The following is a 13327-nucleotide window of genomic DNA, read 5'->3' on the forward strand; positions in this document are numbered from 1 at the left end:
ACTTGACTTCATCAATATTTATAGAATATTCCTCTGAGCAATAGAACACATATTTAAGTACACACATAGCAATTTTTAACATGGGCCATATTCTGGTCGATAAAATGAGTCTAAATAAGTTTAAAAGGATCTGATGCATACAGTGTATGTTCTCTAACAACAATGGGTTTAAATTAATAATCAAATGCAGAATAATCTCTGCAACATCCTCAAATATCTGGAAATGAAATAACGTACTTCTAAACCCATGGGTCAAAAAGAAATCAAAAGGTGTATTTGAAAATATTTCAAACTTAATGAATATGAAAATACAACGTAGATTTTTTGGGACGCAGCTAGAGCAAGACTTGGAAATTTATATGCCTACGCAGGCATATCTTGTCTTATTGCGCTTTGCTTTATTGCACTTTGCAGATATTGTGTCTTTTACAAATTGAAGGTTTGTGGCAACCCTGAGTCGAGCAAATCTATTGGCACCATTTTTTCCAACAGCATTTGCTCACTTTGTATCTCTCTGTCACATTTTGGTAATTTTTTCGATATCTCAAACTTTTTCATTGTTATTACATCGGTTATGGTGATCAGTGATCAGTAATCTTTGGTGTTACTACTAGGACTCAGATGATGGTTAACAATTTTTTTAGCAATAAAATATTTTTAAATTAAGGTATGTAAATTTTTTTTAGACATAATGCTATTGCACACTTCATAGACTACAGTATAGTGTAAACATAAGTTTTATATGTACTGGGAAACCAAAAATTTAAGTGACTCGTTTTATCTTGATATTCATTTTATTGCAGTAGTCTGGACCTGAACCCGCAATATCTCCAAGATATGCCTATACTAGAGAATAAGAAAGGTCTCAAATCAGTGAGCTCATCTTCCTCCTTAAGATACTAGAAAAAGAAGATAAAATTAATGTAAGTAAAAGATTAGAGTAGAAGTCAATGGGAAAAAAAATAGAGAAATCTATGAAACTAAGAACTGGTTCTTTGAGATTATCAATAAAATTGATACACTTCCATACTGACTGGTCAGTAAAAGGAAAGAGAGAAGACACAAAGTACCAACATCAGGGATGAAAGAGGTGACATCACCTCATACTCTATATTGAAAGGATGAACAATTTTATGCTGATAAATTCAACAGATTTGATGAAATGGGCAATTCCTTGAGAGATGCAGGCTATAACATTCAGTCAAAGAAAAAAATAACCTCAGCAACTCTGTATCTATTAAATAATTCCACAGCATGTAAAAATTATAATACATCATGAGCCAGTGAGATTTATTCCAAGGACACAAGGTTGATTTAACACTTGAAAGTCAATCAATATAATCCATCATATTAATAGACTAATAAAAATATTCTTCATAGATGTAGAAAAAAAGTTTGACAAAATCCAACATCCATTCCTGTTAAAAACTCTCAGCAAACTAGAAATAGAAGGAGGCTTTCTTATACTGATAAGGACAGCTACAAAACCCTACAGTCAACATTATTCTTAATGTGAAAGACTGAATGTTTTCCCTTAAGGTCAAGAGGAACAAGGATATCTGCTCTCACTCCTCCTATTCGGTATTGAACTAGGGCTCTAGCCAGCACAGTTAGGTATGAAAATGAAGTAAAAGACATTCAGACTGGGAAGAAAGAAGTAATACTCTTTTTATTTACAGACAACATGATTGTATATGTAGAAAATCCTAAGGCTTCTATTAAAAAGTACTAGAACTAATAAGTGAGTTTAGCAAAGTTCAGATCAGTATATAAAAATCTATTTTATTTCTATATATTAGCATTTAACAAAGATAAATTGAACTTAAAATACCATTTATAATAGCATTAAAAAATCAGAGCTAAATCTGACAAAAGGTGTGTGAGATCTGTAAACCAAAAACTACAAAACACAAATTAAAGAAATAAAAGAAGCTCTAAATAAATGAGAAGATATACCATGTTCATGGATTGGAATACTCAATATTGTCAAGATGTTAATTCTCTTAAACTGATCTGTAGATTCAATGCAATCCCACACAAAAGCCCACTAGGCTTTTTTGTTTTTTGTTTTTAACTTTTGGCTGCACCGAGGCATGTGGGATCTTAGCTCCCCGACCAGGTATTGAACCCACACCCCCTGCATTGGAAGGCGGAGTCTTAACCACTGGACCACTGGGGAAGTCCCCACTAGGCTTTTTGGGTAGAAGTTGTCAAGCTGATTCTAAAATTCATGAGGAAATACAAAGAATCTTGGATGACCAGAAGAACTTTATGGAAGAGCAAAGTTGGAAGAATCATACCTCACACCGTACACCAAAACTAACTCAAAATGGATAATAGACCCAAATGCAAAATATAAGTGCAATATGTAAGATTTCTTACATATGACACCAGAAGGATGATCCATAAAAAATAAAACACTGATAAATTGGACTTCATCAAAATTAAAAATTTCTCTTTGAAAAACTTTAAAGAGAATGAAAAGACAATCCACAGAATCAGAGAAAATATATACATATCACATATCTGATACAAATCACAAAGAATTCTCAAAACTCAAAATAAGAAAACAACTCAATTAAAAGTGGGTAAAAGATTTGAACAGAACACTTCCTTAAAGATAGACAGACAGCAAATAAACAGATGAAAAGACACTTAAGTCGTGAGTGAAGTACAAATTAAAACCACGATGAGATATACCCTTACACACCTATTAGAATATCTAAAATTAAAAAGAGTGACCATACCAAGTGCTGGTGAAGATGTGGAGCATACACAGCACAGGAATGTAAAATTGTACAATCACTTTGGCAGTTTCTTAAAAGTTAAACATAAGCTACCGTATGATCCAGTCATTCCACTCCTAGATATTTACCTAAGAGAAATAAGAGTATTTGTCCAAACAAAGATTGTACACAGTTTTCATATCAGCTCTATTTATAATAGCCAACAACTGGAAACAACCCAAGTCTCCATGAGCAGGTGGGTGGATATACAAAAGGTGGAACATTCCTGCAATGTCTCATTACTCAGCCCCAAAAGGAATAACCATTGATAAATGCATCAGCACCTGGTGAACCAAAATGAATTATGCTGAATGAGAGAAGCTAGACAAAACGTACACACCCACGATTCCATTTATATAAATTACAGGAAATGCAAACTGATCTAGTGATAGAGCAGATGAGTGCTTGCCTGGTGATGGGGATCAGAAGGGATGGATTGCAAACGGGAAACTCTGGGGTATTTACTATCAATACTTTGAGGTGGTGATGGTTTCACGGGTGTATACAAATGTCAAAATGTATCAAATTTGAATATGTGGTTTATTGTATATCAATTACACCACAGTAAAGCTGTTATAAAAACCCTAAGGATGGCTCAATCCCCACATTGCCTACGCGCCGTGGACGCCCATGCATGGACCCTAAGACGGGAGGTGGAGGAGTGGGGGTGGGGATATGGGGGGTGGGCAGGAAGAGACCCAGGTGGACGGAGACCTAACTCCATTAACGCTTTGGCAGCCGCTGGCGCCATACCTGAGACAGACAGTCTGGGTCTTCGCGCCAACCCGAGGGTCTCCAACTTCCCCGCCCCCCACATCCTGGGGCCAGAGCCAGGGGCGGAGCTGGACAAGGGCAGGGGCGGGGCTCTGGGGTCCCCCACGGCCCCGCCCACAGCCCATGAGACACACTCCTGATCCCAGGGCCCTGATCCCAGGCCTGCCCCACGCCTTCCCACAAGCTAGGCTCCCAGGCCCCGCCCCGTGTAGCCTCTACGGCCCCACCCAAGGCCCCGCCCTTCGTCCTCAGGACCCCCTGCCCCCATCGTCCAGGCCCCGCCCCACCCAAGACTCCGGCCAGACCTCGCCCTGGCCCCACCCCCCATCTTTAGGCCCCGCGATGTCCTGGCCGCGTCCTGCCACACAAGCTCCGCCCATGCCCCGCCCCTAATTCTCAGGCCCTGCTGTCGTTCAGGCCCCGCCCCACTCCGGACTCCGCCCCGCCCCACAGCTCCGCCCCAGACTCCGCCCAGGCCCCGCCCCGGGAGCGCAGGCCGAGCCGCGTGTGTACCCTGCGGCCGCGGACTTGGGCGCAGGCCTCCGGGTCGCCACCGCCCTCCGGGCGTGGCGCCGGCTCGGACTCCAAGCGGCAGAGAGCCTCATGCACAGCAGTCTCCGGACGCGGCCACGCAGGTAAAGCTCCCGCCTCATCCCGGAGCGTGGACATCCCCGCCCCCGTCCATCCCCCACCCGGGAGTCCCGGGGGTCCCTGGGGTCCGGAGCCTGGGGTCCCCCCGGGGCCCGAGCCCCGCCCGCCCAGGCCCCGCGCGGCCCCGCCACTCCACGCCCAGCGCGGGCCGCGCGCCCAGGGCTTGGCTTTTCTCTTTTCTCGTTTCCCTTTTTCAAACATAATTGAAATAAAAGGCGCCGACCCCATGCCGGTGCGGGTGGCTGTTCCCGTTAGGGCCGACAGAGAAGAGCTTTAATGTTATAATTGTCAAAGGGATTGTCACAATTAGCAAAGCGCTGAGCTTCTGACAGCAGCCTAGCCCCGCGGGGATGAGGGTGCCGGCTTGGTTCGCAGTGGTGGCCGGCGGTCGCCCCTGCGTTCCAGTTTCGTATGACAACCCTGTAGGCCAGTCTTCCTGCTTTCCAGCCCTGAGCAGCTAGGAGGAGTGGACTCCCATTACCCCGTGCGGGCCAAGCCCCTGACCCCCAAGGTGTGCAGTGGGTGTGTCCAGGGCAGGGTGGCAGTGTTCTCGGTCGGCTTTGCTGGGCACCAACCCCCAGCCAGCAGGCAGCACAACCTTGCTCTTCTGGGTGGCAGTGGGAATCTCCAGGAGTAAGTCACAGAGACCCCCCCACTGGTCAAGTGTGTCCATTTGGCTGTGACATCTCCCCCAAAGTCAAAGTGTGCCACCGGGTCCCCAGCCAGACCACGGCCGGCAATGCTGATTGCTCCTCTCTTTTAGGACCGAAAGAGAACATGGTTCTTCCTGGCACGTGAGGAAGGAGAGTTTATGTCTGTGTGGGATGGTCCCTTCCACAGCGGCACCGGGGAGTGGGGAAGAGTGTAGACCGCAGCACTGAGTGAGAGCAGCGTGCCGTCTGTCTCCAGGTGGTCAGGATGGGCCCCATGGGCAAACAGAGCCCGTCCTCCCTGCCGGTGCCCACGGGAGGGTCTTGCCTCCTCCTCCTCTTCTGCCTGCGGTTGGGTGCCTCTTGCCCGCAGAGCTGCCAGTGCCCTGACCATGCCGGGGCCGTGGCCGTCCATTGCAGTGGGAGGGGCCTGCAGGAGATCCCCAAGGACATCCCCACTGACGCTGTGCTCCTGAAGCTTGACGCCAACAAGATCGCCCGCATCCCCAACGGAGCCTTCCAGCACCTGAACCAGCTGAGAGAGCTGGACTTGTCTCAGAACGCCATCGAGACCATCGGCCCCGCCGCCTTCTCGGGCCTGGCCGGGAGCCTGCGGCTGCTGGACCTGTCTCACAATCGCATCCGCAGGATTCCTAAGGACGCGCTGGGCAAGCTCAGCGCCAAGATACGCCTGTCCCACAACCCCCTGCACTGCGAGTGCGCCCTGCAGGAGGCCCTGTGGGAGCTGAAGCTGGACCCTGACTCGGTGGACGAGATCGCCTGCCACACCTCGGTGCAGGAGGAATACGTGGGGAAGCCGCTGATCCAGGCTCTCGACTCTGGCGTCAGCTTCTGCAGCGTCCACCACAAGACCACCGATGTGGCCATGCTGGTCACCATGTTCGGCTGGTTCGCCATGGTGATCACCTACGTCGTGTACTACGTGCGCCAGAACCAGGAGGACGCCAGGAGGCACCTGGAGTACCTGAAGTCCCTGCCCAGCACTCCTGTGTCCAAGGACCCCATCAGCCCTGCGCCCTAGTGCTCAATGGCTCGAGCAGGCCGAGGCCCACCTGGCTCCCATCACTCTTGTAGCAGATGGTGACTGAGTCCCGCCTTTGATGTTCCCCCAGTGAGGCGGTGACATGGCTGCTTCTGTCCAGTGCTTCACTCTTACAGAGCTCTTTCCATAGGGCGTGTAGTTGCTGCAACACCTTCAGGGCAGGCAATTCTACCATCAGACCCACTGACAGATGGGGACACGGGCTCAGAGAAATGGAAGGTCGCGGACAGGAAGTGATCCAGCTGGGATGTAAAACCAGGCCGTCCAACCTGATATGTCCCTTCGGCTCTGGGAGCCTGTCCCACGGGGCGCCCGTAGGGTGAACTAGCATTCGGAGAAGAAAGGGTGCGTGCCCATGAGCGAGGCTCCCCGAGGAGTTTGGGTGCATTTTGTTGGTTGTAGGCACAGGTCGTCCTACCCCGTGGAACTGGTTTGCCTTTGCTTCCCCAGTATTTCCTGAACACCTCTGACCGCAGGGCTCTTTCCACAGCCAAGTGGTAGAGACCGGATTTTTCTCGGGAGATAAGTGGAACATGTAACCTTTGAACAACTTTGTCAACTTTGTTTATTCTCAGAATGTTTGTTAAGAGTAACACTTGTACCAAAATTTCAGTCCAGTGAGAAGGGAAAAAAGAAATAACAACCCAAAACCAAGAAAATTAAACCATGGAGAGAAACCTGGGGAAGGTCCATAGTAGGTCATCAGGGGGCCGTGTTAGCAGCCAGAGAAGTGTGGCCGTGCCCGGTTCCTGCCCCTCCGGCTGTGCCCCGCCCCAGGGAGCCTGTCATCTTGGGCCGCTCCGTGCCTTGCTTTTCTACTCACTAAGCAGCTCCTTTCCAATGGACGGGAGGACCGACCTCTGATGTTTCAGGGCTGATCAACAGGCTGCTTCCTTTCCTCCAGCGACAGGGACTCTCTCTCCTTTTCAGCTTTGCTGACAGGACTCTCAGTGCTACTTTACTGCTCAGTTTTCTTACCTAATTCATGTTCAGGGCAGACTTTACCTCCACCTCTGTAACCCTGATCTGTCTTTCCAGTTTTATTTTTCACGGTCTTTTTGTATGAGTGTTTATATTTTAAACTACTTCAAATATTTTGGGGGGGGAAGCAAGTTAGGGGTACATTGCTCATGGATCTAAGGTATAAAGGACAGATGCTTAGAAAGGGTAAAGGTGGAGGGAGGTTTGTACTCGGAAAGTGTGTGACTGGCAGTGGGAAACACATTTACGCGCTGATGCAGCGCATCATGATTTTTCAGTTGTGGTGCGTTAAAAAACAACCAACAGATGCCACTACCCTCCCATACCCCAGCACCCCCACCTGCGGTCACGGGGGGGCACAGCACGCACAGTGTGAGCCGGGGGCTCTGTGCTGTGAGTGTGGGGTGGGCCCTTCTCTGCCCGCCGCCCAGACCAGGGTGCAGGAGTGGGGGGCGGGGCTCAGGTGACTGCTCCGAATGATGCCACTCCGCGGGAAACCAGCGGCCCACCCACCCTTCCAGGGAGAACTAAAGCCAAGCAGCCAGCCTGGGTGCCGGTCCACTCGTGGGACAAACGCCATGGGAGCAGGTACGTGTGGCCGCCGGCTGACCAGCGGGACACGGGCTCCGTGGGTGAATTGGGTCCCCCTTCCCCATGCATCCCGGGGAGCACACAGTGGGGAGAGGGGTCCCGCCACACAAGGAGCCGTCACCTGGCGGGTTTGCCCGATGGACGTGACCCTGAGTCCCTGGGTCAGGGAAAGAGAGCAGACTGAGGCCTGGATGGAGGTGGGGGCAGATGTCAGGGTCTTGCCGTTGCGGCTCGTGTCCCATAGGTGCCAGCCAGCCTGGGCACTTTGGGGGGCCCTTTCCTTGCTGCCAGGGAACTCTTCGTTTGCTCTTACACAGAATCAGCCCAGAGCCTGGTGCCAGCCAGATGCTCTTCTGGGGGCGCACGGGGAGTGAGTGGGGCTTCTTTCCCCCCAGGCTTTGCTGGTACCCAGCGCCCAGCCAGCCTTCCCCCTGGTGTGGGCCTGCCGGGCTCCTGTTCCGCCCTGCTGGGAAGAGGAAGTGGGCCCAGGGCCCCAGAGCACACCCGAAGGCCCCCTCCCTCTCATCCTGAGTCCAGAGTCAGGGCGCTGCCGGGCCCTCCTGGCCTTTCTGGGCTCCTCATCTCTCGTGGAGTCTCCCCGGAGAGGACACCTCCCTCCCCAGACCAGCAGGACCCCAACTCCAGGACCCGGAAGCTCCTTCCTGCTCGTGGAAGCTCCCAGCCCTGGTGTCTGGGAGCCCAGCCCTCCCCTCGCCCTTTCTCCCCTTCCTCCTTTTCTCTGTCTTCCTCTCCCCTCCCCCAAGGGACTGCTGAAGGCAATGCCCTGCCTGGGCCCACCCAGTTCCTTGCTGCCCTGTGTGAGTGCAGACGCCCATCCCCAACCCCGTGGGCCCTGGGGCGGACCCTCCACCTCCAGCCCAGCACCGATGGGCCGGCATGAGCCGGCATCTGCTGTCGTCTAGTTCTGTGGAGGCCGGGGTCAAGCCGGCCCCGTAGAGGGGACCCGTGTTGACGGTGGTGGGGACACGGCAAAGGGGTGCCTCAGCCGGGGGGCAGTGGGCGGCAGCCTTTGTGGGACATGGGTGGCCCCTGGATGTCATCGCAGCCCAGGTGAGAGGCCTCAAAGAGCTTCGTGCGCACAGCTCCGCTTCTGCAAAGCCCCTCCTGCCTGGGGAGGTAGCACTTCACAGGGTCTGGGGGTCAGGGCGGGATGACTTTGGGGCTCCTTATGGGGCAGAGGGGCGGTGTGAGTGCACTGGCCTGACAGCCACCCAGCTGGGCCTCTCAGCCTTCCCATGGGGGCCAGAGGGGAGGGGAGGGGCAGTGAGGGGCTCCTGGGGCCACGCGGGAGCCCGGTCCCCCTGCCCAGCCGCTCTGGGCCGGGGTGAGACTGCATGCTCTCTTGGTCCCTGGCCTCACCATGGACGGTCCCCTTGGAAACCAGAGCCCCACCCCTGATCCTGACCCTAGGACGGGACACCCCACACTCACAGCCTCCTGACCCCCCACCTCCCTTCCTCTTTGGACTTTGGGGCCCCCAGACACCACAGTGGCTCCCTTGGGTGGTCCAGCATTGGGGATGAGCAGGCACACCGCTGAGACCCCCGCAGAGCCCCCCTGACACTCAGAGGCTGTCCCTGGTGGGCTGGGCCCCCAGCTCTGCCCCAGAAACACTCCAGGCCCCTCCTCGAGGTCGGCTGCAAGGCTGTAGGAGGGCCTCGAGGCTGGGGCTGGGAGGATGCCTGAAACGGTTCCTCTCCGGGAAGGGCCCCGGTGCTGGAACCAGGGACTGCCCCCCAGCCCGGGGACCCAGTCCCTCAGTCCCCCTGCAGGGAGGGTGGACGACAGTTTTAAGTTGGACATGGGACTGGGGTTAAACCTGGCTGTGTTTTTCTGAAAGGAAAGTTGCTCCAGGGCGGAGGTGGGGCGGAGGGGAGGGGATAAAGGCGGGGGCTGGACAGCCCTGTGCCCGGTGCTCCCTGGCCTCCCTTGCAGCCCGTTGTCCAAGATGCGTTTGCACGAGACTTGGGTCCTGGACTAAGTTCCCTGGGGACGAGGCTCTGCAGACTGTGGAGGAGGTGGAATGTTCTGGACTCGTGGCAGCTCCCCGCCATGGCAGGAGCCTGGGGCGGTTTCTGGAGTCGTCTTTCCTGGAGGCTTGGCCCCGAACCCCATTCTACTGTCCTCTCCACCTACCGTCTGCGAATCCTCAATAAACCTCTGTGCTTAAGTCCGCTGCAGAGGGGCTCTGTCATCTGTGGCTCTGCGACCCCACCCGGGCCGGACCTGCCCTCGCTGCCTACCCCGCCGTGTTGTGGAGCCGCCAGCGCTGCGAGCCCACGGCTAGAAGAGCCGGGCCAGGGACGGGGTGCAGGGGGTGCTGGGCCCGCCTGGAGTGGCTCGAACAGGCCGACTGTCAGGTGTTGAGGGATTTTGTGACTCAGTCGACACCATGATGGCAGCTTGAGGTTGTCCGTGGGAGAGTCTTTACTTCAAGGCCATTGGCAGCAGCTACAATCGAGACGCCCGCTCCTGCCCCGAGAAGGCTGTTGGCCGTTTGGAGGTGTTAGCACTGCTGCTGGGGTCCCTCAGGGGCCCCGCCTGGCACGCAGTGAGCCAGTTCTGCTTTCACATCACCTCCCCCTTCAGGTCAGTCCTGGGGGCAGAGCAGTGGGCCCCTAAGGATGTCCAGGTCCTAATCCCGGGAGCCTGTGAAGATCGGGAATGGGCCACCAGCCAAGGAATGCAGGAACGCAGGAAGCCCCTAGAAGCTGGACGAGGCAGGGAATGGATTCTCTTTTGGAGCCTCTGGAAGGAAACAGCCCCGCACACCTTGGTTTTACCCAGTGAGACCTGTTGCGGACTTATGACCTCCAGCATTTTAAGAAAATAAATTGGTATTGTTTAGGCCACTAAGCGTGTGTTCCTCTGTTACAGCAGCTTCGGGGAACTAATAGTCTCCCCACTTTGAGAGCAGCTGCTGTGCTCAGAGCAGATGGCCATCTGAGCTCCGTGGCCGCCCTGCTCGTCCTCACTGAGTCCCGGTTCTTGGGGTCAGTGCGTGTTTAATGCCTTGGCCGAGTGACCAAGAGTGACCAAGAGTGACCTCAGGAGCTCTGTTCACCTGTTGGCCTTACTTCCTTCCCTGCGAGATGGGAGGTACCCTCCCAGAGGAAGGGCCACAGTGCAGGGGCCACAGCAGGGCTGGAACCCCGAGCCCGCCGGCTTCCACGGTCCCCACACACGCGTGCACACTGCACACCTACAGTGTGCACACACGTGCACGCACACACTCATGCACATGTACGCACGTGCTCACCCAGGCACACACACCCACACCAGGCAAGCCCACTCATCCACAGGTGCACGCATTCATGCTCACACAGGGCCATACACTGGACACTTGCCCCCGCCAGCAGACGTGCCCACAAAGTGTGTACGCACGCACACACTCACACACGCACACACGCACTCATTTCTCCTTTGCCCAGGGGACGTCTGGGGGCCCCGCTCAGCCTCGCGCCCCACAGGCTAGGGAGGGAGGTGAGGCCTCGCCGACCCCTAACCGGGGGCCCTGAGGGCAGCTGTTGGGGTACTCCCGCGTGCCAGGCTGGGTGCGGGATCTTGAGGAGGCCGCGTGTCAGGAGGGACAGCTTTTCAGGGGCAGCAGCTTGGACCCGGCCTGGAGGAAGGGCCTCTGGGTGGGTGCCCGGGCCCGGAGTTGGGGAGGGTGGGCCGGGGGGCGGGCTGCACGCGGGGGGCACCACAGAGGACGTGCTGACTGCTGGGGATGAGATCGGGCTCAGCGGTGGCCAAGCTGCACAGCCTCGTAGGAACCGGGCGTGGAAATCAGTGCTCAGGCCCCCGGGCGGGCCCAGGGCAGGCTGCCCACTGGGAAAGAGCAGCGGCCACGAAGGCACGTGGGCAGCACGTACCGCGGGACAGGGCGCCTCAGCGGATTCTCAAGGGGGCCCGGCTCGGTCGGGAATATTTTTATTTTCAGACAAGAAACCCAAGATTCCGAGGTCCAGGGGGAGAAACGGTGGATGCAGGAGTTGGCTTGTTGCGGGCAGAGTGGGGCTGGAATCTGGGCCTTCCGACACCCAGGCCTGGAAGTCCTCATCTGGGCCCTGGAGTGTTGTCAAAACAAAGAGGCAAGTCCCGGGCTTAGCCCCAGATTGAAGAATGGCCAGAGCTAGAGGCAGAGCAGAGCCTGGCCTCACGGGTCCCGTCCTGCGTGCAGCCGTGCCGGCCAGGAGCGGAGCTTCCCTCACTGGGACCCAGGTGTGCCAGGGTCTGCATCTGTAGCCATGGCAACAACACTGGCCAGAAAGAGGGCGGGCGCGTGGTTGACTCAGCTGTCAGAAGCAGCCACACACCTGCCTGGAGTTCTGTGCAAAGCGAGGTGGAGAGACAAGCCCACCGGCTGACCTTCCCTCTGCGCCCAACTGCTCTTGGAGAGGAGGGGGCCTTTGAAGGAAGGGCTACAGAAGCAGCAGAGACAGAAGCAGCCTGGGAGTAGGTGGAGAGTGGCCACCAGGCTAGAACGCTGACACCAGAGCCCATGTTGACAGCCGACACTTACTTATGAACGGGGAAACTGAGGCACCAAGTGTTGAGAGCACTTGCCCAAGGTCGTGCGAGCTGCCGCGCTCCCAGCTGGGGCGTGACCAGGCTGCTGGGCAGCAGTGGACGGCAGAGAGACGTCCGGCGGCTGCCCATGAAGCCTCTGCAGCCGGGCAGTGACATCAGATCAGTTAAAATACGGAGAAAATCCCAAAAGAACACATTTATGTAAACATATGATGACCTCAGTCACTGGACTTGTAGTTGTGGCAGGTGTAGCTCTCAGAACAGTCAGGACACTGAGATGTCACCTGTTCAAAGTCCCTTATCTCAAAGTCACACCCGACTCCCAGCGCCCAGCCAGCCCGGGGCAGGGACCCCACAGGAATGTTCACCATGGCTCTGCACGCCCTTCCCCCTTCCGCCTGCCCTGCCACACACACGTCACTCAGACCTTCGGAAGGTCAGCGATGAGGGCCTGGAGGCATCTCTGGGCAGGGTCACCTCTACGCTGGAATTCTCTGAGGGGCCTGTTGTCTGAGGCGGTGTGCAGGGTGGGCACCCGGGCCCCGATCCAGGCGCCCCGGCACAGCTCTGAGCTGCTGCCCCTGCCAGGCCCCACCAGGGCAGGTCCTCCGCCCGCACAGGTGAGCTGGAAGAGGCCCCCTTGGGCCGTCCTGCTCCCCAGAGCCCTCGGCACCCCACTGTCTTGGCTCAGCTGGCATTTCCCCTGTGTCCACCATGGGGCACCAGCCAGGGCGGGCCTTGCTTGGCCGGAAGGACCGGGTCCTGCTGTCTCTCTGGGGGGTGGTTATCACCCGGGGTTAGTGGTGTTGCCAGAGGGTGGCCCAGCTTATGGTCAGCAGGACCCAGTTCCCCTCCAGGCTCCCCTGGGCTTAGCGGTCTTGCAGGGGTCACTGGATCAAGGGCGCGGAGTGGGTGCCAACCCTCCCGTCCTTGCCCCAGGCTGAGAAGTCGCCTTGGAGTCAGAGCCTGTCAGTCTGGATGGCACAGTAATGAAGACACCAAGACTGAGGTTTTCCAAGCCAGTAACTTGCAAACAGAATAAGTGCTTTGCTCAGTTTTTAACTGTTTAGCAGCCCCAAGAGAAGGACCCGGGCAGGTCCTGGTCACCGCGGCCGGCCCCGGAGCACCTGGGGTTGTGACATTCGCTGGATGACCTGTGGGCGTAACTCACCAATTTAGTCTGTTTTGCACCGTTTGGATTTCTCCTGCTGGGAATGTTTGCTCTTGTCCGCGTGGGGCGTCGTGTTTGTATTGGTTTGTAAAGGCTCCTCACACGT

The 13327-nt window shown here is 55.2% G+C and overlaps 1 protein-coding gene across 1 annotated transcript; it reads left to right on the forward strand.

The window, feature by feature from the left end:
* Positions 1 to 4049: 4049 nt before the first annotated feature.
* Positions 4050 to 6967, forward strand: LRRC3 (leucine rich repeat containing 3). Its single transcript, XM_082460702.1, has 2 exons — positions 4050 to 4195; positions 4975 to 6967. The coding sequence occupies exon 2, from the start codon at positions 5130 to 5132 to the stop codon at positions 5901 to 5903; it is 774 nt and encodes a 257-aa protein (XP_082316828.1). The 5' UTR covers positions 4050 to 4195; positions 4975 to 5129; the 3' UTR covers positions 5904 to 6967.
* The last annotated feature ends 6360 nt before the right edge of the window (positions 6968 to 13327 follow it).

Source organism: Balaenoptera physalus (genome assembly GCF_965194825.1).
Source record: "Balaenoptera physalus genome assembly, chromosome: 4".
NCBI lineage: Eukaryota > Metazoa > Chordata > Mammalia > Artiodactyla > Balaenopteridae > Balaenoptera > Balaenoptera physalus.

Coding starts and splice junctions, on each gene's coding strand:
- LRRC3 (XM_082460702.1), top strand. CDS start 5,130: ATGGGCCCCATGGGCAAACAGAGCCCGTCCTCCCTGCCGGTGCCCACG.